This window comes from Archocentrus centrarchus, chromosome 11 (assembly GCF_007364275.1).
Source record: "Archocentrus centrarchus isolate MPI-CPG fArcCen1 chromosome 11, fArcCen1, whole genome shotgun sequence".
Taxonomy (NCBI): domain Eukaryota; kingdom Metazoa; phylum Chordata; class Actinopteri; order Cichliformes; family Cichlidae; genus Archocentrus; species Archocentrus centrarchus.
Window position 1 is genome coordinate 10,206,044 of NC_044356.1, and position 25,587 is coordinate 10,231,630.

General features: G+C 40.4%; 2 protein-coding genes across 3 annotated transcripts in view; both read right to left on the reverse strand.

The window, feature by feature from the left end:
• The window catches only part of LOC115788230 (adenylyl cyclase-associated protein 1-like), a 15,540-nt gene extending 4,986 nt beyond the window's left edge, over positions 1-10,554 (reverse strand). Inside the window, exons 1-6 of the mRNA XM_030741179.1 lie at positions 10,468-10,554; positions 3,771-3,875; positions 2,982-3,082; positions 2,370-2,447; positions 1,929-2,072; positions 544-629 (exon numbers count right to left, since the gene is read on the reverse strand). Of these exons, the coding sequence (XP_030597039.1) occupies positions 544-629; positions 1,929-2,072; positions 2,370-2,447; positions 2,982-3,082; positions 3,771-3,873 (512 nt within the window). The 5' untranslated portion in view covers positions 3,874-3,875; positions 10,468-10,554. The remainder of the gene's footprint in view (positions 1-543; positions 630-1,928; positions 2,073-2,369; positions 2,448-2,981; positions 3,083-3,770; positions 3,876-10,467) is intronic.
• Positions 10,555-12,341: 1,787 nt separating this feature from the next.
• LOC115788299 (dyslexia-associated protein KIAA0319-like protein) overlaps positions 12,342-25,587 on the reverse strand; it is a 38,911-nt gene continuing 25,665 nt past the window's right edge. Inside the window, exons 18-26 of one of the 2 annotated variants that reach the window (XR_004020578.1) lie at positions 19,739-19,890; positions 19,487-19,625; positions 17,682-17,841; positions 17,446-17,588; positions 16,810-16,932; positions 16,484-16,574; positions 16,289-16,380; positions 15,593-16,074; positions 12,342-14,665 (exon numbers count right to left, since the gene is read on the reverse strand). Coding sequence is in view for 1 of the 2 variants with exons in the window: in XM_030741272.1 (XP_030597132.1) it covers positions 15,878-16,074; positions 16,289-16,380; positions 16,484-16,574; positions 16,810-16,932; positions 17,446-17,588; positions 17,682-17,841; positions 19,487-19,625; positions 19,739-19,890 (1,097 nt within the window). In the remaining variant the exon portion in view is untranslated. Of the gene's footprint in view, positions 14,666-15,237; positions 16,075-16,288; positions 16,381-16,483; positions 16,575-16,809; positions 16,933-17,445; positions 17,589-17,681; positions 17,842-19,486; positions 19,626-19,738; positions 19,891-25,587 lie in introns of those variants that run through there. The other variant, XM_030741272.1, reaches the window with a different exon arrangement.

Below are 25,587 nucleotides of genomic sequence, written 5' to 3' on the forward strand. Positions count from 1 at the left end.
TACATATATATACATATATATACATATCTATAATTATCTATATATAATATATATATATATATATATATATATATAATATATATATATATATATATATATATATATATATATTTTTTTTTTATGTAAAATTTCCTACTGTGTGAATTAACCGCCTGCTACCTGCCGCCTGAACACAGGCTGACACCATCAACAGTCTGCCTCACTTTTAGGCTTTTATTTCAAGTTTAAATCCAGGAAGTCTGCCACCAGCACACAGTGCTGACTCAGTAAAACCGTGAGGGTACTATAACTCCAAAAAGGGAAGGAAAGGATGGAGGACAGATGGGTCGAGCAAACTGCTTGGCTGCATTTAAAAGTTCTTCTGACCTCTTTTGTTTATTAGATGTTTGAACATTAAAAAAAAACAAACATAGAGTTTTTGGAAAAATGAGAAACTGGAAGAAATCCCAGCAGATTGTTGCTTTGTGTCTAAATTTAGTATGGAGAACCCGTCTGCTGCAGACGAGGAGGGAAACAGGATATAATAAAGGAAGTTTTACTGACTTGTCCTTGTAGTCCTTGAGCACACGGTTGGTGTAGAACATGGCAGCATCCTGCATCTCTTTAACGTACGGGCCCGGTTTGGGAGCCTGAGACAGAAATAAAAAGGTTTAGATTAACACATCCTTACATTAAAGTGAGCTTAAATTAATACAGTAACACCAGGAAATATGTTTTTACCCATTTTGGAAGCCATAAACATCATTTAATTTGGCTTTATTGAACTTGAGCCATTTTCCTTTATGGGCTGTGTTATTTTAAGCCTCTCTATCTAACATTTTAGTGGATTTTAATGGGGTGTTAGTACATACAGTGCTTCTTGTATTCTATTCAGCATTTTATTGCATTTATTAGCTTTTTACTTCTTTAACCGAGCTCCATCTTTTATGTGATCTTTACCCAACTGAGCCATTTTGTTCTGTCATGCAGTATTTTAATCGAGCAGTCCACTTTAATTGTAGACTGTACTTCGTGATTTGGCTGCTGTCAGGCAGGAATTTCCCCAAACATTTGGGATAAATAGTTAATCTTATCTTGTGTATCATGGGTGGGAAACCATTTATTCCAAAGGCCCATAGAGATAAAGTAATCACATGAGCCAAACACTGGATAACTGAACTTAAACTTAGCTACAGGTTACAATGAACCTCTCAGTAACTTTTTTTAAAGAGAGTTGTGTCGACATTTAAATTTGCCCACATCGTACCGACTGTCTGATATGCATCACTGCAGAGGTCGCTTTGAAAATCCTCCTGCCTCTTATTAGAGAGTTGAATTGAATGGAGGCAGAGAAGATGGGTGGGTTACAAGGAAGAAGAAAGTTAAACTAAAGCTCAACATTTTAAAGTGAAGCCTTTAATTAAAAGATGAATCTGTCCTTCTGGTATGAAACTAGACCCAGAAGCTTTGCACAAAGACTGGAAACAGGCTTTGTGCAAAGGTCACAAAACCAGCATTGACATGATTTAAAGAAAAGGGAAGAAAAAGGAAAAAAAAAAAAAAAAAACGACGAAAATCAGGGAATCAATTTTGTCAAAAACGCATAACTACTCCCTTAAAATATGTTTAAATGTTTAGCAAAGCAATTGAGATGTTTAAAATTACAGAAGTAGGCATACAGTGACTGAAGACATTCATTATGTGCACCCAAAAATCTGATCTATTATTCATAAGTCTCAAAAACCACAACAATGGGTGAATCATCTACTGTAACAGTAAAGCTCTGTTACTGGTGCTTTAACGTCAGCCAAGAAACTGTCGCTCAGACGACACTGCTGACAGAATCAAAGGGAGGCCTGTTTCCGCCTGTTATCCCCTCATTTGTGTGGGCAGAGGCATTGCCGAAGCTGCTTTGCTGCATGTTAACCTCTCCCAGCCCCTGCACTCACCATGGCGATCCATCCAAGAGCAGGCACGCTCTCGCTGACGGCAGAGAGGTGGTTGAACAACGGCGAGCTGCGGTTCTGCTCGCGAAACGCCTGCACCTGCTGGATGGATTTGGACACGGGCTGCAGGAGAGTCGTCAAAACTGCCTGAAGGGATAAGAAACGCTTAATGCAAATTAATGATGACAACAATCCCGCTAACCCTCATCAATCACAACTAAAACTGAGCTTGAATATTTAACCTATGCAGAAGATTTTATTTTTTTTATCTAAACATAATGAGGCAGGAAAAATAAACATGGCAGAGAACCTCTACGGGGAAAATTGAAGGCTTCACCCATTAAAACTGCAGACAAAACCAATGAATAATGCACAAAGTTGATATTGATTAATCATTGTGGTGCCTAGTTAAGTGAATGATCAATTACAGTGTGTTTAACTCACATCAGAGGGCTTCTGGGAGGTGCCAGCTTTGACGAGGAGCTGTCTCTCAGTGGCAAACGCCTGCTTCATCATTTCTGCCTGGAAGAGGGGGAAAAAAAAGAAAGGATTTAATTTATCGTTGTCCTGTTTTTACATCCCCCTTTTACTAACATTTAATTTAAAAAAAAAAAAATTACACTTGTTATTTTTGGATTTCTAAATGCATTTATCTGCTTTTCAAGGGCCTCACATATAGTAAGATTCAAGTCTTGCCTAACGGGGAAATAAAAACAAAATCATGATGAGGGATACTGTAAGCGCAGTATACCATGGTATGTAAAAGAAGCAATGAAAGCAGTTGAGGTAACTGCATTTAAAAGGATTCCCTGCTGAGTTTTGCATAAAACAAAAGGCTCCCACAGTCCTTCCACACTCCTCTGATCTACAGGTGGTGGCAGCAAACCAAGACATGCTGCAATGTGCACAAATCAGGGAAGAAGAAACTTGGAGCCAGTAAACTTTCATGCGATGGCTGTGGCAGTTCAAGGAATCAGCTTTGGTAGGAAAGAGATGAAACCAGCTCAGGTAGGACCTGTGACTAAAGCTGCATGCAAATCTGAAATTGTGACCTACATGTTTCTGGACATCGCCCCCTATCTGCTGGCTGAGGGAGAGGTACTCTGCCAGAGGTCCCTTTACGATCTCATCAAAGCCCTCCACAAACACAGATCCAGCTGCAGAGAGAAGAAAAAACACCACAGGGATTTAAAAAATGCATTTAAAAGAAAACAAAATTTTTCAATTCAGATTCAAATTAACAGTGAGGTGGATTAATGAAAGCGATGAGAGCTGATGTGTGATACACAAATACACACACGGCCGTTAATGCAAACTTCAGCCACAACAACTGAAAACACCTTAAACAGCAGGTGGATGATTTCACGTTACATCCTCAAGAGTTAAACACCAACACAAGAGGTTCATGTGAAACTGACCTCGTCACCATTACATTTCTTCTGAACAGTTAATACATAATGGGGACAGCTGTGGCTCAGGAAGTAGAGCACTTCGCCTACCAACTGGAAGGTTGGCGTTTCAATCCCCGACCCCACTATTGTGCAAAAAGTGTCCCTGAATTTCCCTGATGCATCTATCAGTGTGTTTGTGTAAAAGCACTCGGGCAGGGGGGGGGAAAAAAAAAAAAAAAAAAAAAAAAAAAAAAAAAAAAGCGTGTGCATAAATGTGACTTATAGTAAGAAAGTGCTTTGAGTGCTCAGAGTAGAAAAGCACTAGATAAGCATCAGTATCAGTCCATTTACCATTTAATAACTATGCATTACACTGTCAAATATCTTGCAGTGATCACTCACTGATTTCTACACATCATTCATGGTTATTGGATATATTCTTTAACAGTAATACCTCCTCCATCTGAACCTCCAGCGCTGCCCCCGGGGCCCGACATCGCCTCCAGACGACCCACCGCCACCTCCAGCCGCTGCACCAGATTCGCCAACTCTGCCATACCTGTCACGAAGAGAAGGGGATGAATATTTGTATTTAATAAGAGTCACTGTGGCAGATTACGCAGTTATCAGGTCACCAATTCATTGTGCGCTTGCACACTGGTCACTACTACAGGGAGGGAGGAGCAGATTGAAAATGCAAACCCCCATAAACAGGAGGATGCATTTCTTTAGAGGTGCTTGCTTATATTAACATGAACCTACATTAGTGAAGCAAAGCAGAACTACAGAAATAGACTTGAGTTAATTGAACCACTAAACTTGGCATCCAGTTCATGCTGCATTAGTTTTAAATTTGCAAAAACTTATTTCAACATTACGAACCAAGAACCTGTTTTTGTTACATTAATACTACAACACAATATGTTTTAATGAGCTCATGTGGCTCTACAGCCTGACTTACCCTCTGCTTCTTAGTGTTGTTTCATGTCTTTAAGCAGCAGCAGCTCATATAAGGCTCAGTTTAACTGTCTAAACCAACCTTCAGAAAAAGTTGATTTCTTATGACTGTTCACATCTACAGGTCACTTATTTTCAAACCCCACTAATTTCTTTGTGTTTATACACTTGTTGTTAACACTGTTTGTAGCTTTCACAGGCTGAGTGGTACTTTCTGTTCTAGCTGTCTAATTGAGGGCTCGATTACACCTGGGACACGCAGTGAAGGGAAATTACTGCGATTAAAAACAAGCTTCCTCTGCAGGAAAACGCTCTGAACGCTGGCCGTGCCTTTGGAAGATTTGGTGCCAGAAACGAGTTCATTTGTAAACATGCGAGTCTTCACTTCAACAAGTCCCATATTCTGGGTTCAGATCATATTACTGCTCCTAAAGGCCTTCATAGCAACCTGATTTTCCTGGTATTCTCCAGAAAGTGTGTGTGTGAAATTTAATTAGTGAATGTATATCCCGGTGTGATCTAGGACTTCAACTACTGACAGGTGATTTGAAGCTCTCTCTCTCCTAAACATGGACAAAGCATTTATTACTTAATCTAACACATCTCCAATTTAATTATTGATTCCAGATGTTTCCAATAATTTTGGCTGGTGTTTCAAAAGCAGTGCTTCTCAAACTGTGGGACCTTTTTTTTTTGTTGTTGTTTTTAAAACAAACAAAAACAAGACTTTGGTCAAACTATTGCATGACCTGCATGGCTCTTGATCCCTAGGTTAAAGTTTCCATGAGTACACGAGGGACCGTGTGGTGTGAATTCCAAAGTCAGGCCCTGAGCCAGAGGCTCTGCGTGGGGGACATCCACACAGGCGCTACACCAAGTATCCACCAGCTACTAGGGCTACACCCACACATGCACGGGTATTGTGGTAAAAGTAGCTGTTTCTGGGCGTTGCTGCTTTTCTTCCGAAAGTAAATGGCATCTGAGCTGCTGAAAAATTCCTCTGAGGGTGAAGATTTCCAGAAACTGTTTCCATGTAAACAAGGAAAACAGATTTTGTCATGGAATGGCAATGTTACCTTGTAACTTTGCTTAGAATGGTGCTATATAAATATAAATAAAGTTTGTTATTTATCCAGACTTGGGACCAGCGCTGTAAATACACTGGCTTGCGATCCTCTAAGGCTGGGTTCGTGCCCCCCCCCGGGTCTTGAACCCGGGATCTTCTGTGTGTAAGATGGATGGGTTTACTACCCCACAGTCCCACTGATGTCACACAGAGCCAAAAGTAGAAAAAGGAAAAAAAAAATAAATCATTTGGAGCAGTCTGAAGCCTGAACTTTTGGCTCTCTGGGATTACATGCACCTCGGTCACACGGGCCTAACCCAACCACCAGATGGCTTCAGATTTGCAGCATTTCTATATGACTAGGATTATATTGCCACCTGTTGCTTTGGCATCCTTTAGACAGCGCTTGACATTGTTTTTGTGTGTTTTCCTGTGGATCAAGAAAGCAGAAAAATGAAAGTGGAATGTAGCCAATGGATGTGTGAATGTAGCCAATGGATGTGTGAATGTAGCCAGTGGATGTGTGAATGTAGCCAATGAGTTATCAATAAATATTCTCTATTAGATTATATAATCAAATAATAAAAATATCAGATACACAGCTACTGGTGTAAGGAGAAAGCAATAAAGAACATGGTGAGAGATTGGGCCTCCTTTAAAAATCAGCTTTAATTAAGCTGATATTTATGTACATTAATATCAGCCTAACAACTGAAGGTAAACCCTTAAAGTCAAAAGATTGGTCTGTTCTTATTTGTTCTCCTTAGTCTTCCCAGCTGTTGTTAATAAGATGTATTTTATTCATCCCAAAGTTGGGAAATTAATTTTTAACTGCTGTAACAAAGTAAGTTAAACACAACAAACAGAACAGCCTAAAAAAAAGCAGAACAGTGTATTTGTGTTTTTTTGCGATTCTCTGCCATTTGTATGTGTGTGAATAATAGTTAAATGTAACTGAGGTAATTAAATATTTGAACTAGCTTAACGGCTGCAGCTTGCATTGAAAAAACATGTTAAATATTTGAATGTTCTATTCTGTATGAGATTTTTGGACATTTTGACAGCCCTACACCCACACACGCACCTTTAAAAAAGGTACAACAGGAATGACTACCTGCCCGTGATGTCATCAGCAGAATATAATCCTCTTATTAAGAAACAACCCACCTGGAATTCAAACACGGGCATAATGAAGGTTTATACCTGAATCAGCCACACGGACAGAACCCTCGAATATTTGAATAAATGGAGCCAGTAGATGTAAATGTGCACATTTGCAAGCTTTAAGGAAGTCTCAGAAAAATCCACCTTAACACCGCCGAGGTTGAGAAACAAAAGAGGAAGAGCAGGCCAGAACATGCTGAGTAAAAGGTATGTAGATCACTGTCAGTTACTGCAGAGAGATACCAGCTGTGTGATTTGAACATGCAGGTCCGTAGCACCTATGGAGCGATACTCCTGAGTTAACTGTTCAAAAAGACTTGATTAACTGACTCCAATCCAAGTTCAACACATAAAGGAGTACTCACAGATATAGCCACACCTGAAGAGATAGGCTAACATTACACGAGGCAGCTGAAACCTGATGCTGCCCTTACCTGGGCCACTGAGAGCCCCCCCTAAGTCTCAGGTACTTACACCTGGCTGATGGTGAATGGATCCACACAGACCACTCTCACTAATGACCAAGACAAACCTGCAGCCAACATCTCACTTTCACTCCTGAGTGAAATCTTTAGATATCAAATGACTGAGATGTAACATTTTTGCCTGTAACAGATGAAGACAAGTCATACAGATGGGTTTCAAAAACATTTTGAATTTAAAAAGTCTGTTAGCCCCATGACAGGCTGGTGACCTGTCCAGGGTGTACCCTGCCTCTTGCTCTTTGACAGCTGGGATAGGGTCCAGCATGACCCCCCATGACCCTGAGGGAGGGGGGGCAGGAAAGCCAGGTATGAAATAACTCAAACTTTGTACAGATGCTAGTATTGATGAAGTAGTTTCTGAAGGCTGTATAATGTACCTTAAGGAAGGGAGAGGCAGTGTCAGAGCATTATGTCAACCCTAAGGCTGTTAGGTGAAATCATCAATAAGGTGTTTCAGCAGGTGAGGTGACAAAGACATCAAGTAAAAACCATTTTAAAAAGACTATTTTTCCCCCCTTACAGCAGACAGAAAGAAGCACATAATACCTAAACTTCCCCTTTTTCCTCTTTCACAGAGGGAAGTTACACATTAATTTGTGCAGCAGACTCAGAGGAATTAGATCACAGCAGGACACACACACCAGCTCTACCCTTGACCCACATTCAGTTCAGCATCACAGCGGAATTTATACCTGCAGATACCAGAGTCCAGCACTTCCTGGTCTCTTGAGACGTGACTCACCTGCACCACAGGGAGTGGCCCTAAAGAGGTGTAACAGAAGGGGGGGGAAAAAAAAAAAAAAAAAAAAAAAAAACAACCACAAAACCAGCCCTGTAGATGGCTAACGGTGCTGTTAACTACAACACTTTATCCGCTTCGAGCAAATTGCAAATCCCAGAGCGAGACACTTTGGAGTTTACTGGGTGCCCTGTTACTTCAATTTAAAGGCTTATTTTCCTTTAAGAGCACCAAAGCAAAGTGCTGACCACCGAGGAAACACTGCAGGAGAAGAAGAAACCAGAGACATGAGGGCAGCCAGGAAGTCATTCCCTCCAGTGACACTTTCCTTAGTTTAGAGCTAAATTTGGAGCGTTCACAATTATAGAAGCTTGTTGTTTAAAAAGAAAAACTGGGAGTTTGTTTTTACTGTGAAATCCCAACAAAATTAATTGATCCAACTTTGGACACTACCACCTCACACCACAACACCCATATTTGTTGTTACTAACCTTTTTACTGCATCATTTTAGATTTGTTTTAATAGAGATGTTAATTTATGTAATCTTTTACCTTATTGAGTCATTTCTTTTGCTGTATGGTGTTTATACAATATAGCATTGTTTCAGCTTGCATTTCATTTGGCTACTGTAACAGGAATTGCCCAACTTTTTGGAAAAACGTATTTTATATCCAGTCCACTTTAACTTATTTCTCTGTGCCCAGGAGAAATTTGTGTCCAAAAACTAATTAAAAGCCTTCCTCTAATTGACATGTTACAGTCAACGACGACATTATTAATCTGAGTCAATCCAGTTACTGGGTAAAAACTGAAGAACTGCATCTCTGGATGAAAACAATTCCAGGCAAATTATTTTTTATTGCAGTTTGAGGAGAATTTGCAAAAACAATCTTAACTTCTTGAGTCATTTATGCTTAAAGCAACTTTATGTTGGTCTCATTAGCAATGCAAACAACTGATGCTGCAATAAAATTGGGAGAGTGCTGTGAACTCGTGGCATGCTCTTATCGCTATAGTTTGGTGTAAAGTGGTCATAAAGCTCAGTCACAGTGGTCCTGAGTCGCTCTTTTTCCTCACCTAGTTTACATAGTACATTTGGTCTAGACTCATGCAAATATTAAAGCTCAAACACACGAACAGTCAACAACCAATAGGTGCTCTCTCTCCCCCTTTTTTCCTTTTGCTCTGGTTTTTCAGAACAAACCATTCCACTAACAAGGGCAGGTGTGGCCAAAAGCTCCCGGGTCTGCCTACAGCACTTCTAGCTTTTTGTAAATTTCCACCAGGTGCATGATGGGAAATTATCTCAAAAGGAATCTAGCTGTAGTCTTCCAAATAGTGACCCCCAGTTCTTACAAAATCTTAGCATCTATGACTTAAAAACTCAGCACACTCTCTTTAGATGAGGGGTGTCAGTCTTTCATAGGTCTTATAGTGTATGGCAAGTTGTATTTTACAATTGAACACCTCTGCAACCAGAAATCTGAAATATTGCACTTCATTTACTTGCCTACTTAAATATTAATATGACAAAGCAGTTAAATATTGTTCCAGGAGGTCAAACAATACCTGACTTTGCTTATACTGTAGCTCTAACCCTATCCAACTGATCTCACAGGCCTACTTTGGTGTGCATATGGCAGAAATGTTTTGCACAGAGCCCCATCAGCATGCAGGGGCAGTGAAGTAGGTTAGTTAGGCCTGTGTGAGGGTTTTGTGTGTCTGCCTGGGGGCAACACATTCAGACATAAAGAAGGGAGCGTCCACTTCTGCATTTGCAGCCTTTTTTCCAGATCTATTTGCATAGGGAAAAACATGTTTTCAAACCGTGGAGATGAAAAGCAGGACGTCCTCACAGACCTACTTCGGTGGGCTCAAAGCTGAACTAAATCAAGTTCAAGCCGCTGCTGATAATGCGATCACCGGCTAAAGCTAGCCAGCGGAGCCGGTGGGTGTCGCGGAGAATTACGTTTCTAGTGCAAATTTAGCCCCCCCACGATCCGCTGTTAAACATGAGTGGGGAAAAAAAAAGGAGATATCTTTAGTTTGTCCTTTCGGCTCTTTAAGTGAAGAAACACCTTTCCTGTATAACGTTATCCTGTCCTGAAGAGTTACAGATTAGCAAATAGCGTTAAGCCGTCAAACCGCTCAGGAATTATTTACATAGGGTACAAAATATGCCATAACACCACTGCCAACAACCAGAGCTGGCTAACGTAACCCCAGATAAACCGCTTTTATTTGAATTATGCCACCTTATTCAAAGTCTACCCAGATTTAAAAACCTGAGGTGGTGTTTCTCTACGTCTCCTCCCTGTTGTTGAGCGTCTGCTGTCAGTTTGGGTATTTCCTGGATGCCCCCCCCCCTCTTCTCAGACACACACCCCTCCCTGTGTCAAATAATGCTGCACTACTCTGCAGAGGAGGAGTAAAAAAACAGAAGTTTCCACTTTTAACAAGCCAGCACAGAAAGCAGAAGTAAAGGCCAACAGCAGGGCTCCAGATATGTAAAAGGTTTGGGTCAGTCCAGCGTCAGCTTTTGCGGCTAACCTCGGCTAGCCGGCTGCGTTAGCATCACACCGATTTCAGGACGTAATTTGTGAATGATCGGCGGTGGAGGAAGAAGCGGCTGCGTGCTCGCGTCTCAGATTTTCCGTTTTCGGAGACAAAAAAAAAAAAAAAAGGCCGTTAAACGAGTCACAAGCCGCGCAGTGCAAAGACCGCACAGCCGCCGCTTACCTGCTAAACTGGTCAAGCAGTGATTCGGTCCTTTCTGTTGTCGCTGCTGTGGGAGTGTGCACCGAGCCTCGTCTCTTTCTTCCTGTATGTCGGGGAATTTACCCAGCGCTCACCGCGCCGCGTTTCCGCCCTTGTTCGCGCAACTAATTCCTTTCCCATATAAGGAGTGTGAGAGGCAGAGGGCAGCAATATAAGAAGAGAAGAAAAAAAGTGATGAACTAACTACTTTCCTTCCCGTCCTAATAACATATCTGCAGGCAGTGAGATATGACATAAAGAAAATAACACAAGGCGCAGCGTCTCTACAGGAGAAGCTGCTTTTAAACTTTACAGAAAAAAAAATAATAAAAAAAATCCAGAGTTGTGTTTTTCTTGGGTTATTTCGTGCTTACACATGTTTGCCCCACTCTACACGCTGCAGCCCTTTTCCCCGTCCTTTTAAAGTATGAAAAATCTGTCACACATATACAAAGCATGCACACAACAGTGGCAATGTGCGTAAAAGCAATGCTCTCAATTATCTAATTCAAATCAGGGAGGCAACTTAATGCTTATTATAATAATTTAACAAAATGTTTGCTTTTTGCCCAGTCCTTCGTTTATTCCCATATTCATTCAAACAGGAAATTCCAGTGACACATTGGCTTTTCCACTGTAACATTCACTTTTGTGAGTCTTTCCCAGGCTAAGAGGTCCCCTTCTTGGAGTCTGGCTGTGGCCTCATCTGGACTACACCGGCTCACACACTGCTTGAGGAAAGGTCACTAACATGCTTCTGTGAATGAATTCAATTGTAAGTGTTTTAAGAGAAACTCTTTGGGAAAACAAGATTATGATAACATAATTCTGCATTTTCTATTGTCTCCTGTGATATTTAAGATCAGTATTTGTGTGAATTTTTGCTAATTATAAGCATATTATTACAAGTACTGCTAATATTATAGTTCCATATTTTTGGGAATGTTTCTGTGTTGTTTATCATATTGAGTTGAATTTTATTTGTAATACTGTGCAGAATAATTTGTAATAATGTAGTACAACGAGCGTACAATGCTCTTATTCAAACACACTGTATTTCATTAGGTTGTGAATCAGTTTCAGCTGCTTTTGGTGTCAATGAAATTAACAACAGGTGCACTAGAGGGACAACAATGAGACAACCCCCAAAACAGGAATGGTTTTACAGGCGGCGGACACTCACATTCATCCCTCATCTTTCCTGACTGTGCCTTCACTAGTTCTGCATTTGGCTTGGGTCAGTGTCACTACTGGCAGCATGAGGCGATCCCTGGACCCTACAGAGGTTGCACAGGTAATCCAGATCCTCCAGGAAGGCACAGCAATATGTGCCATTGCCACAAAGTTTGCTGTATGTCCCAGCACAGTCTCAAGAGCATGGAGGAGACTCCAGGAGACAGGCAGTTACTCTAGGAGAGCTGGACAGGGCCGCAGAAGGTCTATAACCCATTAGGTGTTAATGGAGCAGCAAAGCACATCAAGGGTAATGGCTTATAGAAGCCAATGAAACGACCAACCATCAGTGCAACAATACATAGATGTTTGGATTCACTGTACTCACATTATACCAACCCTATAATATGTACATATGAAAGTGGTGCCCTTGTATGAAGGTGCAATAAAGGAATTGAATAATTTTCCAATCAGGTGATGAGCCGGAATTTCTCCCGGCTCTGTCAGATCACACAAAGACTTTTCCTTTGAACTGTGCAGGCTGTGGAGGAAAAACAACAAATAAGAGAGAAACCCCCCCTTTGTAATGAGCTGCAGGAAAAAAAAAAAAAAAAAAAAAGAATAAAAACCTTCAAAGTCAGTCTTTGCTCAGATCAGACAACTTGAGAACAAGCCAAAAGTTTTTTTATTTTAATTTTACAGATTATCCAGTTGCATCAGGTCAGATCATAGAACAAAAACAGGGGTTATCCTTCACTAAAATTTTATTAAAACAAAACAAAACAAAAAAAAAAAAAAAAAAAGCAGATACTCCCCCTTTCATTTAGCATTTTCTCCTCATTTTTGACTCTGCCTTCACAGTGGACTCTTGGGAGTCGAGGTCAGTTCACTTGCATCTAAAAATCCCAAACAAACGGCGAATGTAACAGAAGAGATGAAAAATTGTGTGTCATCCATCAGGAAGAAAATGGCCGTAAAAAAAGAAATTTGGGAGACCAAAAAAAAAACCAAAACAAAAAGATGAATACATCAGAACAATTTGGCTGCTGTTCCAAAAAACATGAAGATAATATGAAATTATTCCAAAGTGTTTTGACAGAGTTGGCACTTGGGTGCGCTTGATTTTAATTTGCCTCCTACAGGAGCGCAAACGATGGCCCGATAAATTCAGCAGGTGAGAATAAAATACATTTTGTGCAGCAGATCCAACATGGGCATGAATGGTAAATGGACTAGTTCTTATATAGCGCTTTTCTACTCAGTCTGAGCACTCAAAGTGCAATGAGATGACTTAGCAGTAAGAAAGACATTTTTTTTTTTGTTTGTTTTTGCAGGAATTTGAAATGATTGTTTATTTCACACAGAGTAAAGGATGAACTGAATCAACGACGTACCCTTCTAACATTCAACAACAACGACCAAAAAAAAAAAAAAAATCAAAAAAAGTGACTTCAGATGAGGACTAACGGGTCAGTTTCACATTCCGCATGCAAAGTGAGATGATACACGGGAGAGCTGTTCGTTAAAGTTTTCCCCCTCAGTACAGTCCAGCCAAGAAACACCTCGGATTACTACCGATGCACAAACAAAGCCTTCCTGCTGAGCGCCGTTTGTGGTTTATTTCTGGTAATCTGCTCAAAGAGGACGCAAACATCCTCCAGATTAACCTCCTGCTCGTGTCCTGTCTGTGGGAAGAAATAATTTGTTTTTGGGATTTAGTGCAGTTTCATCTGCGATCGGACGCGCGGCTCACTCGTATCCTGAAAGGAAGTTTAGTAAAACCTATTTGAACGCTGACATTTTGACTTTTACATTTGCTACAAAACAACACTGCCTTATATTTCTGCACAGCACAGGGCCTGTGGAGTTTGACTCCAACTCCACAAAATCACTTTATGGCCAGACTTAAGAAAAATTTATAACATTGTATCCAGCGAAACCTGTTTCAGTTTATACGGACATGTGACTTTTTGATTTAAACATTCGTTTTCTTTAAAAGATGGGTTCACTGTTCTTCCATCTTGAAAAAGGAACATTAAAAACAAGCGTCCTCACCCTCTTTGGAAGCCAATTGATCAGAAGTGTTTGCTGTAATTTTACAGAAACTGCAAAATTTCCCTCAAGATAAAAAGTAAAAAAATTTCACACCCTCTTCTTTGGGTTCCAGTGGTATGAAGTTTTGTTTAATTATTTCATCATTACCAGTGGCGCTGGCAGCCATAATCCTCTATGCACAGTATTTATATACACTTGTAACAATAACACATGTCCACTTTGGATTCTTTAATGGGGTTGAGACACATTTTTGGCTGCAGCCTCTCACTAATTTGAAGGCTGATAATTGGTCTCCAGATACAGGTCACTGGGTGGTGAACATACTACGAAGCGTGCTGAGAGTTAGAGCCTGAACCACGGAGGCTTACATTACTGACATCTGCCCATATCCACTGCCAGCGCTCAGCATCCTTCAGCTCTTTATGATGCATTAATAATATCTCAATATGACGACTGACAAACGACTGAATGAACTTAAATTGGTATTTCTACCACTTTCGTTTTATTTTCTCATCTGACTTTTTCAGTGTGTTGTTGTAGCAGCCAATAGCTGAGACGGTGCTTGTTTTTAATCACAATGTTACCATTAAATGCAGAAATCTTTCTTAATAGCATATTTCTCTGGGTTACGTCTAATACAGCTGTTTTGTCCTGACATTAGGAGGTAGTGCTGGCTGGGCTGATCAGAGTTTTTAGGATGGTGTTGTATTGGTAGTTGGTGCAGGTTGTGTGCAGGTAAGGTTGCATCACCTCTTACGCCATGCTACAAATATATAAATGTCCATGGAAGGAAAAAAAAAAACAAAGATTTTCATACCACTGCAACCCTATATTTGATTAGTATCTCTCTACTGGATAACTTTAATGCAACTTTTCTCCTATCCATATTTAATGCTGTCCTGTGTTTATGGCTGAACCTCTCAACTTCCCACCATCACAGAAGAACGTCTCCCTTTTTAAACCAACAAAGAGACAAAGTGAAACAGAAGACATTAAAATCAAAGTGCATCGACATCTAAATCACAGCCATAAGGTTGTTTGTAAAAACAGCAACAAAAACTAAGTAGTCTTCACGGGTCAAGCAGTCATTGCATTAACAAAAGGTGAGCGAGCGAGTGAGCGAGCAGCGTCCTGTGTACTTCGTCTTTCTCCTCGTTATCTCCCCCGTCGAGACCATGCTCATTAAAGTTGTGTACTCCGGTTACTTAATCCACGGAGAAGCCTTCAGAATTAAACCTTAAACGCTGCCACTCTTCTGTGGGTTCATAAAAGCAAGCAAACAAACAAACAAAAGAAAAAATCCAATAAAACATACAAACTGCTTCGAGGAAACATCTTTTGGCACCGCAGCCATAGAAATCCACACATACACCTGACATACAAACATGCAGCCGATCGGATCAGGTTGTACCAGAGCTGCAATCTGTCGCTCTTCATGCACATAAATTATTTAAAAGATTTTCTGAGGTGGTTTCGATGAGCCGTTGCCAGCTCAGCTCAGTTTTGGTTGTGATACCCCCCCCCCTCCCCGGTTGAACAGAAACAATCAGAGAAGAGTTAACCATTAATTTAAAAATGGCAGTGTTTGGTAGCGTCGGCTCAACCTGAAACGGCGTGAATACGACCTGTCCGTACATGCGTGTCTACAAGAGGCGAGGTGTGAGCGTGTCAGGTGGCTGGTTTTCGTGTCATTGAAGCTTTTTTTTTTTTTTTTCTGTCCCCTAATCTATAAAGTCACTCGGGCTACTTTCTCTCACACAATCTCCAACCTTTGTAAGCCAGCAGCAGGAGAGGGGCAGCAGTACATTCTTTATGTCTCTGTGTTAAATATCAGGGGTCTAACTTAATATTTGATACCATTCAAAAACACAGTGCTCACCCCTGGTTCTCAGTGTAACGGCAGTTTCTTTTTCCCTTCATACTGGCTCAGTGTGGGCGCAGGGAAGCTTCAGTCTAGTGGTGTCGTTTCTGTGACAGTGGGACAACATGGTTCCAGCACATTTCTCCTCCTCTCTCCGTCTCCCCAACACATGGTATCTCACAGTCTTGTCTTCGTGGACGAGAGGTGCGAGGTTTCCATGTTGAAGAACAACAAAGGAGAAAGAGGAAGAGTGAAGGGGAAGAGCTGTGTGAGGGCAGCTGTGAGCTCCCCCTTCCTCTCTTGCTATAGGAGCTCCTCTCTTTGCTTCTTGGCCCTCGCCGGCCCCTGGCCGTTCCTCAGGGAGCCGTTCTGAGGCCGCAGGAGCTGCCCGCGCTCTTGGTCCTTCCACGGGACTCCGCCCTGCCCTTCATCGCTGTCCAGGTCAGAGTCTGAATGCATGAGGGCAGAGGAGGTGGGGGCAGGAACTGGCTTCAGGCGGGCTGCAGGAGGAGGAGGATGGAAGAGAAAGAAAATGCAATGAATGAAGCGGTTTTAAAGCTGGACTATGTGTTTACAGACAGAATGGCACACACGCACGAGCCAGCAAAAACATAACCTCCTCGGTGGAGGTAATAAGTTCTGCAGTGCATGTAATCTTATTACAGAGTAAGAAAGTACTGGTATTGTGGTATTTGTGTTTTCAAACATTCCCACCAGCTCTCGGCAGTTGCAGCTCCAAACAGTCCTGCTCGTCAGCTTCGAGTATTTTGTATCGGCTTTTATTTCGGCGCACTTTGTTCTTACGCCTAATGGGAGAAATAAACATGCCAAAATCAATGATCAATATTCTCAGAGTTATTTAATAATCCTAACCCATTATTTAAAGAACAAAGTAAATACCAAACTCACCTGTTGCAGCAGCACACTATCCCCCACACAAGTGTTGCCGCAGCAACCACAATCATAAAGGATGCTATCACCACATAGAGCACGCTCCACTCTGAAAACAGGGGAAAAAGTTATTATATGATAAAGTAAGTATTAAACTGTAGTCTAAAATAATGCTAGGCAGCTAAATAAGTTTAAGGTCTGACTACATGAAACAAAAAATTAAATTTAGATGGCTTGTTGCCTGGAAATTATTTTCTGAGCCACATTTTCACAACAATACCCCTGATTATTCATTAATTTATATTTATTGACCCTTTATTTTATTGCAACACCTCTCTTCTTACCACAGTTGCTCTCTGTGTCTCCAAACTGGGCTCTGATGAAATTCTCCATCCAGAAAGGGTGACAGACGCAGCGCCGCGTGAATGAGTCACACTCGCCGTGGCCGGAGCAATTCAGCTGGCAGACTGAGGAGGGAGAGCGGCAGAGTGAGCGCTCAACAAACCTCGAGCTTTAAAATGTGGCAAGAGCTTCCAAACGGCAGACTTAAAGCACTAAGGAGACGAGCAATACATATGACTTTGCAACAGCTAAGAAATCTGAGGGAAAATTTGATAGTCTGATTTCTATGGTTTACTGCTTTAAACAAGAAGCACATGTGATTGGTTTGGTTTGTCTTTAAGTGGAATCACTCAAAAACGAGTCATTATCAGTGCACTCTGCACACTTTAATGTCATGAGACGTTTATTGTAGCTGTATTTTACTACATTTATTATGTTTATTTAGTTTTAATGCATTTTATCAAGCCATTTTACTTTATGGTGCCATTTAATTATATTATATTCAGATTTTTACTTACTGGCCATATTTGACTTAAAAAAAAATGTTTAATTGAGCTCTTTTCTAAAATTATTAAAAATAAACATCTTAAGTGGCACCCATCAAGATTCCTTGCATGTAATCTTTGCGAGGCACTCACTGACTGTATCCACTCGGCGGGCCTTGAAGATGAGGAAGTCATTCTTCTGTTTGCACAGTTTGTTGCGAAGGCCAAGTGCAACATTGCGGCCAGACAGTGGAGGGCGCCCCGGACTGCCTGACACCAGGAAGACCAAACGAGTGCTGAGGAGGGAGGGGAGGATACTTAGTCAAATCAGGATTCCAGCTATGTTCATGGATGTGTTTCATCACAGATCTCTAAATCAGAAAAATCACCTGTGCTCATTAAATGCACTGATCTCTCGCACAATGATGTCGCTGTCGAGCACGCCCAGTAAAACCCCGACCTGTCGCAGCAGCATGTCGCGCTGACGCTGGGATACCTGCGATACAGAGACCTCCAAGACCAGCTCCACCAGGTCGCGTTCCCACATGTCTGAGGGAGAGAAGACAAAGGAGAAACAGGGAGAGGGAGGACAGATCAGGTGACAGTGAAACAGAAAAAGTGACATGAGGAAAACGGGCAGATTGCGGGATCCATCTGACTCTCTGAAATCTGGGAGAGAGGCCAGAGCACCAAGCGACGGATTAGTTTCTGGCCGAGTGTGTGTATGTGCGCCGTATGCTGCGCTGACCCGCTCAACCTTCTGCTGCCGGCTGCTGAGTCTCCTGCTGTGTGGAAATCATTTCTATGCAGATTTGTTTGAAGAAACAAAAAAAATCATGCAGAGCTCGTACACCCTCTTGTAGCTGTGTCTCAATATATTTTTCCACTGTGCTTTTTAATGACCACAAATTTCTTTCCCCATTTGAAGCTTTATCTTGCTACAAAATAAAAGCCTGAATAGAAACCATGAGTCTTTTATTGTGACAGGATGCACCATAAAAACAACTACAAGGGAAAACTACCAACAGCAGTTTCATCAGAGTAAAAATGAGAGTGTACATTAAAATTTGGTATGATGTGAGAAATTCCATCTCTGTCACAGTACAGTCCAATATGGGGCAACCATTTTCTCGCCCCGCGAAGAGCAGATACATAAATGTAAATTTCTATGGCTTAGACGTTGTGTAAAAATCACACTCCAACCCAACAGAGTTCACTGACTAGACCCACATAAACTCTTATTTTTACCTCATGATGACAAAGAACTGTTCATGAAAGGCCATCAAATCAGAGCTGTATAATCAGAGCTCACATTATAGGCTGAATGGATGAAGCAAAGTCTTGTAGACTTCCTAAACACACTGTATTTGGTTAATGCAAACGTATGCAACTCCTTCCAAGTTTAGTCAACACACAGTACACACAGAGGCTAAAGAAACCCTGTTTCACTGTGTTTTCCTAAACCCAGAGGTTTTTAACTATTTTTAATGTTTAACTATAACATTTTACATTCAAGCTTTTATGATGAGCTACTGCCATCTTTGATTAATGTGCATGTTTTATTTCTGTTCTGAAGAACAGGATCTTAATTACACTGTCATGCGTTTATAAGCTGAATACATGGAACAAAGATTTGCAAACTGAAATCTCAGCAGAGGATTGGAAATCAGCTCGTGCTGTGACTCACACCCAAACAGTGAATACGTACCTCACACTAACACTTTAATTAGCTAACGCAAACATATCTATGTAATTTCTGCCAAGTTAAATCAGTATAATAAAATCCACAAGAAACACTTTATTTAATAAACATAAAAGAGACAAGTGGATACTTTTTCTAGTCAATGGAGAAAGATTAAAACACTTTAGGAAGGAATCAGCGCGGCATATAAGAAGATTATTTCAAAAGAAATTTCACTTGCTGCTGTTTCTACTTTGGTTTGTATCCAGAAGGGTAAAATTATAATAGATAAACCTCAATTTTAATGCCAAAAAGCCTTTAGCATTGTTTTTGGATTAAAAAACAGACCAAAATTTACACACTGAACCGTTCACTAGAAAGAATAAGAAAACTTGTAGGACAAAGAAGAAGTGATGTTTGTAAAGCTTGGAGGACCTTTTCTTCCACCACAGAAAAAAAAAAAATACATGACTGTGGATTTGTCTGTACATGTGTTTGTGCAGGTCTGCGTACCTGGTTTGACCTCCACTGTGCCCCTGGCCTTGTTGCTTTGTCCTTTGCTGTCAATCACCGTCAGGATGAAGCTGTACTTCCCCTCCACCAGGTTTCCCAGAAACAGCACTGCCTGGTGGTCAGAGTTGTTCAGCACGTCCTGTTAAAACAAAAACAAAAAATACTTATTATTTTATAAATCTGTTGGTTGCTGCTATAAACTAAACCAGAGCTAACAACAGTCAAAGGCCTGATTGCAGCACTCAGTCTCACCCCAGCAGCAGGACTGCCATCTTCTCTGGTCCACAGGTAGCTGAGTCCACCTTTGTCATCGGTGGATTGAGATCCATCCAAAGTGGCGGTTCTGACAGGCAGAGAGATGGGTGGACTCGACACAACACGCGCCACTGGCAGCTGGTCCTTTTCTGGAGGAAAAACATTAAAATTTCAGAAACCTCTTTGGAAAATGACTCATCGTGATGGTGTCACTCTTGTCAAACTGATACAAAACAGGTACGTTTAGGTACATTTAGGTGCCTGTCGTACACTTTAAAAAGGCTTATTTGTAACCCCTACAGTTTCTCTGCAAGCAACAAAAACAGCATCTCAATTACAGTCACGCTTTTGCCATGAAAACTGAAGCACATTCAGATAAATCCAAATTACAGGAGATGTTATAACCTCTGTGTAATTAAAGAGAGAATTAAGAGGTTATATGCAACTACAACACTTGACTGCATGTTTATAGCCTTGCCAGCCCCAAGTGTTTGTAATTGTTGTGCACACGTCCCGTCTCGTGGACTGTTTGTCGTTAAAAGCACAGCCTCTGGTTTATACAACATAACACGATGAGCTCACAGCAGATGCCGGTTCTCCGCACGCACAGATCGGCACATTAACTTGGTTTAAATTGTTGACGATCTGGCGCGATGCTGAATATTTCAGTTCTTTGAAACAACTGTTAAGATTGGATTTTACAGCAACACATCCGCCAGGTCAAACCTGCTTGTGTGCAGGTCAATTCACTGCAAACAAGATTAGGTGTTAACAACTGTTTCAGGGAATCAGCCCAACCTTGGTTGTGCAATTTATGGATGCAGAGTGTGTGTGTGCGGGGGGGGGGGGGGGGGGGGGACTGTTCTGTGCACTGTGGAGAGAATATTGGGAGTCATTTTTAGAGAATTACAGCTTCAGTTGAGAGGGAGTAATTGGCAAAAGCAATTTATTATCACGATGTTTCCTACCACTGTTCCCCAAGCAATTAACGAATGAATGAATGCGCTTTTATTTTGTACATTGTGGCCACATTTTGCTGCTTTCATTTTTTAATTTACCTTTAATGTGAGCTCTTAATTCTCCTCTTAATTCTCTTAGTTCCTCCTATGATGGAATATAAACTTCTCCTCCCTCTTTGTCCTTCCTCTACTCATAATTTTGCTGATCATGGTTTCCATCCATCCATCTATCATCTTCTGCTGCTTATCTCTTCAGCATGTTCTGGGTCTGCCCGGGGGCCTCCTCCCGGTTTTTAGCATTGATATTTATCCTCTGGTTAATGATGATGGGAGCGTACGATCATCTCAGATCATTTAATCCAGCTTTTCTAATCAAATTCTCTTGCGGGCTCAAAGAGCTGAACAGAATCAAGATTAGAGTCACCCCACCCCACCCATTTTGATCTGGGATTATTTTAAAAATGCACAGAGAACAGGCCTCTGAATGACACCTGAGGTAATAGTTGGAAAATATTAGTTTAAAGGACCAAATAGGCATTCAGGACAAGCTGACACAATCTAAGATAACATAGTATAAGAAATACACAAGCAGACTGAACATATTGTGCAATGTTGTTAAAATTAAGAACAGTTCATGCATTTATTACTTCTAGGTCAGACTACTGTAATTCATTACTATCAGGCTGTTCTAAAAGCTTCCTGAGAGCCTTCAGCTGATCCAAAATGCTGCAGAAAGAGTACAGACAGGCATTAGAAAGAAAGACCACATTTCTCCCATATCAGCTTCTGTTCACTGGCTCCCTGTTAAATCCAAAATGACATTTAAAATCCTTCTCCTCACATACCAAGACCTCGTAGTATCCACATTATGCCAGCAGAGCACTTGGGTCTAAAACTGCAGGCTTACTTGTAATTCCCAGTTTCTAAATGTAGAATGGGAGGCAGACCAATCAGGACCCTCTCCTGTGGAACCAGCTTCAAGTTTGGATTCGGAGTACAGAGATGCTCCCTAGTTTTAAGATCAGGCTTCAGACTGTCCATTTTACAGACAGGTCTGGTGACCCTGAACCATCCCCTAATTTTGCTGCTATGGGCTCAGGACCTCACCCCCAACTAGTCACAGTAGATGGCCGTCTTTCATTGTGCCTGGTTCTATAGGCGATCTCTTCCTTTTAAAAAGAGAGTCCTTCCTTCCTACTGTTACCAAGTGCTGCTCAAAGGGGACTGTCTGATTGTTGGAGTAGTCAGTACAGTCGGGTCTTTACCTTGCAATATAAAGATACCTGAGATTACACTGTTATTGAGACTGGATAAATACTTTGAATTTCCCCTTGGGGATAAATAAATATCCAGCAGCTCATAAAAAAAAAATCCTCCAGGTGGTGCTCTATAAATAAAATTAAACTGAAAAACTGAACCTTAAACCTTAACATGATAATAAACCTATGGAACCTGATACAATAAGATACATGTAACACAAATACTGTAACTGATGGATGGCAGACTTATTCTTATCCTGGGCATTACCATAATTTCTTTTTTTTTTTTTAACTTTATTTTTTATTCTTTTCCTTATTAGTGGAAACAAAAATTACACAGTCAATACGCTTTAGCTTCAATACAATCAACCCTAGTTCAATCTCAAAAAAAAAAAAAAAAAAAAGTATTGGGGAAGCTTAAGAAAAACAAATGTTTCATGTTGTCTCCATCTTATGTCTTCTTTCTTTTTTAACATATACTTGTTTCATAGAGAAAAGAAAAGAAACAATAACATTTTGACAAAACAAAAGCAGAGAGAGGACATTACCATGTAGCAGTATTTAACCTATGGGAAGATTGCAAATGTAAGGGTTTAGCAAAGGAGAGCAAGACAGGGTTACATTTTCGTATTTTAGGTAGTTCCTCATTTACTTCAAGTAAAGTTAGGTATACATTTTCTGGCATATTTCTCCCATTTCTCCCAGTGTTTAACAAACATTTCCATCTGTAGATTCACAGAAAAAGTCATTTTTTCCATCCTATAAATAGACATGGTCACCTCATTCCAATCTTTAACAGTTGGTTCATGTTGTATCATTCATTTTTTCATTATTGTTTTCTTCCCTGATGCCAATAGAACATTCCATAGATATCCATCTATTCCTTTAAGTTGTGGAGGTTTGTATCCTAGATACATTATTTTAAAATCAAGAGGGATGTGAGATTTGAAAATGAGTTGCATTACTCTATTCACCTCCTTCCAGTAATTCTGAACCTTTGGGCAGCCCCAGAAAATGTGATGATTGGCATTCTGGGAGCCACATTTTCTCCAGCATTCGGCAGTGCCTCCTGAGTAATGCACACTTTGAGTAGGGGGTATAAAGTAACGTGACACATTTTTCCAGCAATATTCTTTCCGGGTGTGGGATTTTGTACATCTCCACTGTGATGTACAAATCTGTTCCCATTCCTCGTCTGTAATGACTAAGGCTCCCTCTTTCTCCCATTTGTCTTTAATGTATTTTGTTGAGCAGTTTTTCAGATTATGTATACTTTGGTATAGTTGTGAGATTATGCCCTTGGAAAGTTCTGATTTATATCCCTTTATAAAAAGTTGAATTAGGGGGTTATATTCATCTCCTTCACTTTGTTTAATTGCATGGTTATAGTAATTTCTTAACTGTAAATATCGGGAAAAGTCTTGCTTCTCCAAATTAAATTTTTCTTTTAAGGTCTGGAAACTTTTTATTTGGTTATCTTGTATTAGCTGAAAATAATTTATTATGCCTTTTGTGGTCCAGAACTTAAATCGGGAGTCTACACCATTTGGAATAAAATTTGAGTCATATGCACACCACCCCAAGATTTTGATAGGCTTTTCCAATTTGTGTACTTTTATTAGTTCTTTCCATACTGTGAGTGCTGATTTGCTCCAGGGATTTTCTAATCTGTTTATAGATTCTAGGCGCTTATTGTCTGCCAGTATGGCCTGTATGGGAGTGTCTGCTATTAGTCTACATTCAATGTTCTTCCATTGAGCTTCGTACAGTGGATCGCACCAGTAAAGCAGAGCTCTTAGTTGGGCGGATAAGAAATAGTTTTTGAGAGATGGTAAGCCCCAGCCTCCCCGCTCCTTTGGTAGTTGTAGGGTTTTGTCCCATTCTACAAAATATTGCCTTGGAATGTTAACTGGGAGTGTTTGAAATAAATATAGATATCTGGGTAGTATGTTCATTTTTATAATTTCAATCCTGGCACTTAGATTAAGGAAAGGTATGTGGCTCCATCCCTCAAGATCCTTTTTAATATTGTGATATAGGGCGGTATAATTTTTCTCTAGGAGTTTTGATAGGTCTTTGTGCAATATGACCCCCAGGTATTTAGTTGATTCTGTATTCCATTTAAATGGGTATGCATTTTTGAGCTGTCTTTTCTATATTCAGTTTGTATCCTGACAATGGGCCAATATCACTGAGAAATTTCATTGCTTCAGGCAATGAGGTCTCAAATTTGGTTAAATATAAGAGTACGTCATCTGCATAGCTTGCTATTTTGTGTTCTAATCTGTCTATTGTTATACCACAAATGTTATTATTCTGTCTAATATATTGAGCCATCGGTTCTAGGAATAAGGCGAAGAGGAGAGGGGACCAGGCACAGCCCTGTCGGACCCCTCTCTCTAGTACCAGTGGTTCTGTCATGTAACCATTAATTTTGATCCTAGCAGTTGGGTTGTTATAGATGGCTTTAATAGTATCAATTATTAAACTGCTTATCTGGAATTTATGCAATACTTTGTATAGGTATTGTCAGCTTACGGAGTCAAATGCCTTTTCGGCATCTAAACTAATTATCATTGCTTTTTCATTATGGTGCTGCATGTGGTCCATAATATGAAGTGTGCGTCTGATATTGTCTTGTGTTTGCAGTTTGTGAATAAAGCCGGTTTGGTCATTCTGTATTAGGTCTGGTAGTATATTCTCCATCCTTTTTGACATTATGGATGTGTAAATACGGTAATCCACATTGAGAATGGAAATTGGCCTGTATGATCCGCATTCAAGTCTATCCTTTCCTTCCTTTGGTATGAGGGTTATGATTGCCTCTTTCCAGCTAGGGGGGGATCTGTACTTTTTTGAGTGCCCAATTGAAAGTTGAGAGGAGAAATGGAGCAAGTTTATCTTTAAGGGCTTTATACCATTCTGAGGTAAAACCATCACTACCGGGTGATTTGTGGGTTTTTAGCTTTTTTATAGCATTTTGTACTTCCAATAGTGTAATTTCAGCTCCTAATTTATTATTCTGTTCTTCAGTCATGACTGGAAGGTCAATAGTATCTAGAAAAGAATCTATTTCATGTTCTTTATCCCCAGGAATTTTTGAATAAAGTTTTTTATAAAAGGATTGGAAAGCAGATTGTATTTTTTCCTGTTTGGTTTCTGTTGTGTCTTTTTGGTGCTCTCGTATTTTGTAGATTGTCCTTTCAGCTTGTTGTTTTTTAAGTTTCCATGCCAATAATCTAGTGAATTTAGTCCCACTTTCATAATGCCGTTGTTTAGTAAAAAGCATCTTTTTTTTCTATTTCTTGTGAGGTCAAATCATTAATTTCATTTCTTAGTCTCTTGATGTCTATTAGTATTTGAGAGTTTTTATTTTGGGCATGTTGGTTCTCCAATAGCTTTAATCTCTCTTGTAGATCTTGCAACTTATTTTGTCTCCATTTCTTTTTAGCGGAGGCAATTGCAATTATCTTCCCCCTTAGGACGGCTTTTGTTGCATCCCACAAGATAGGTGGAGAGACTTCACCATTATCATTTTCATCTAAGTATCTCTGAATGTCTTCTGCCATTTTCTTTTTGAAATGAGGATCATTAAGCATACATGTTGTGTCTCTCTTCTTTTCTTCTA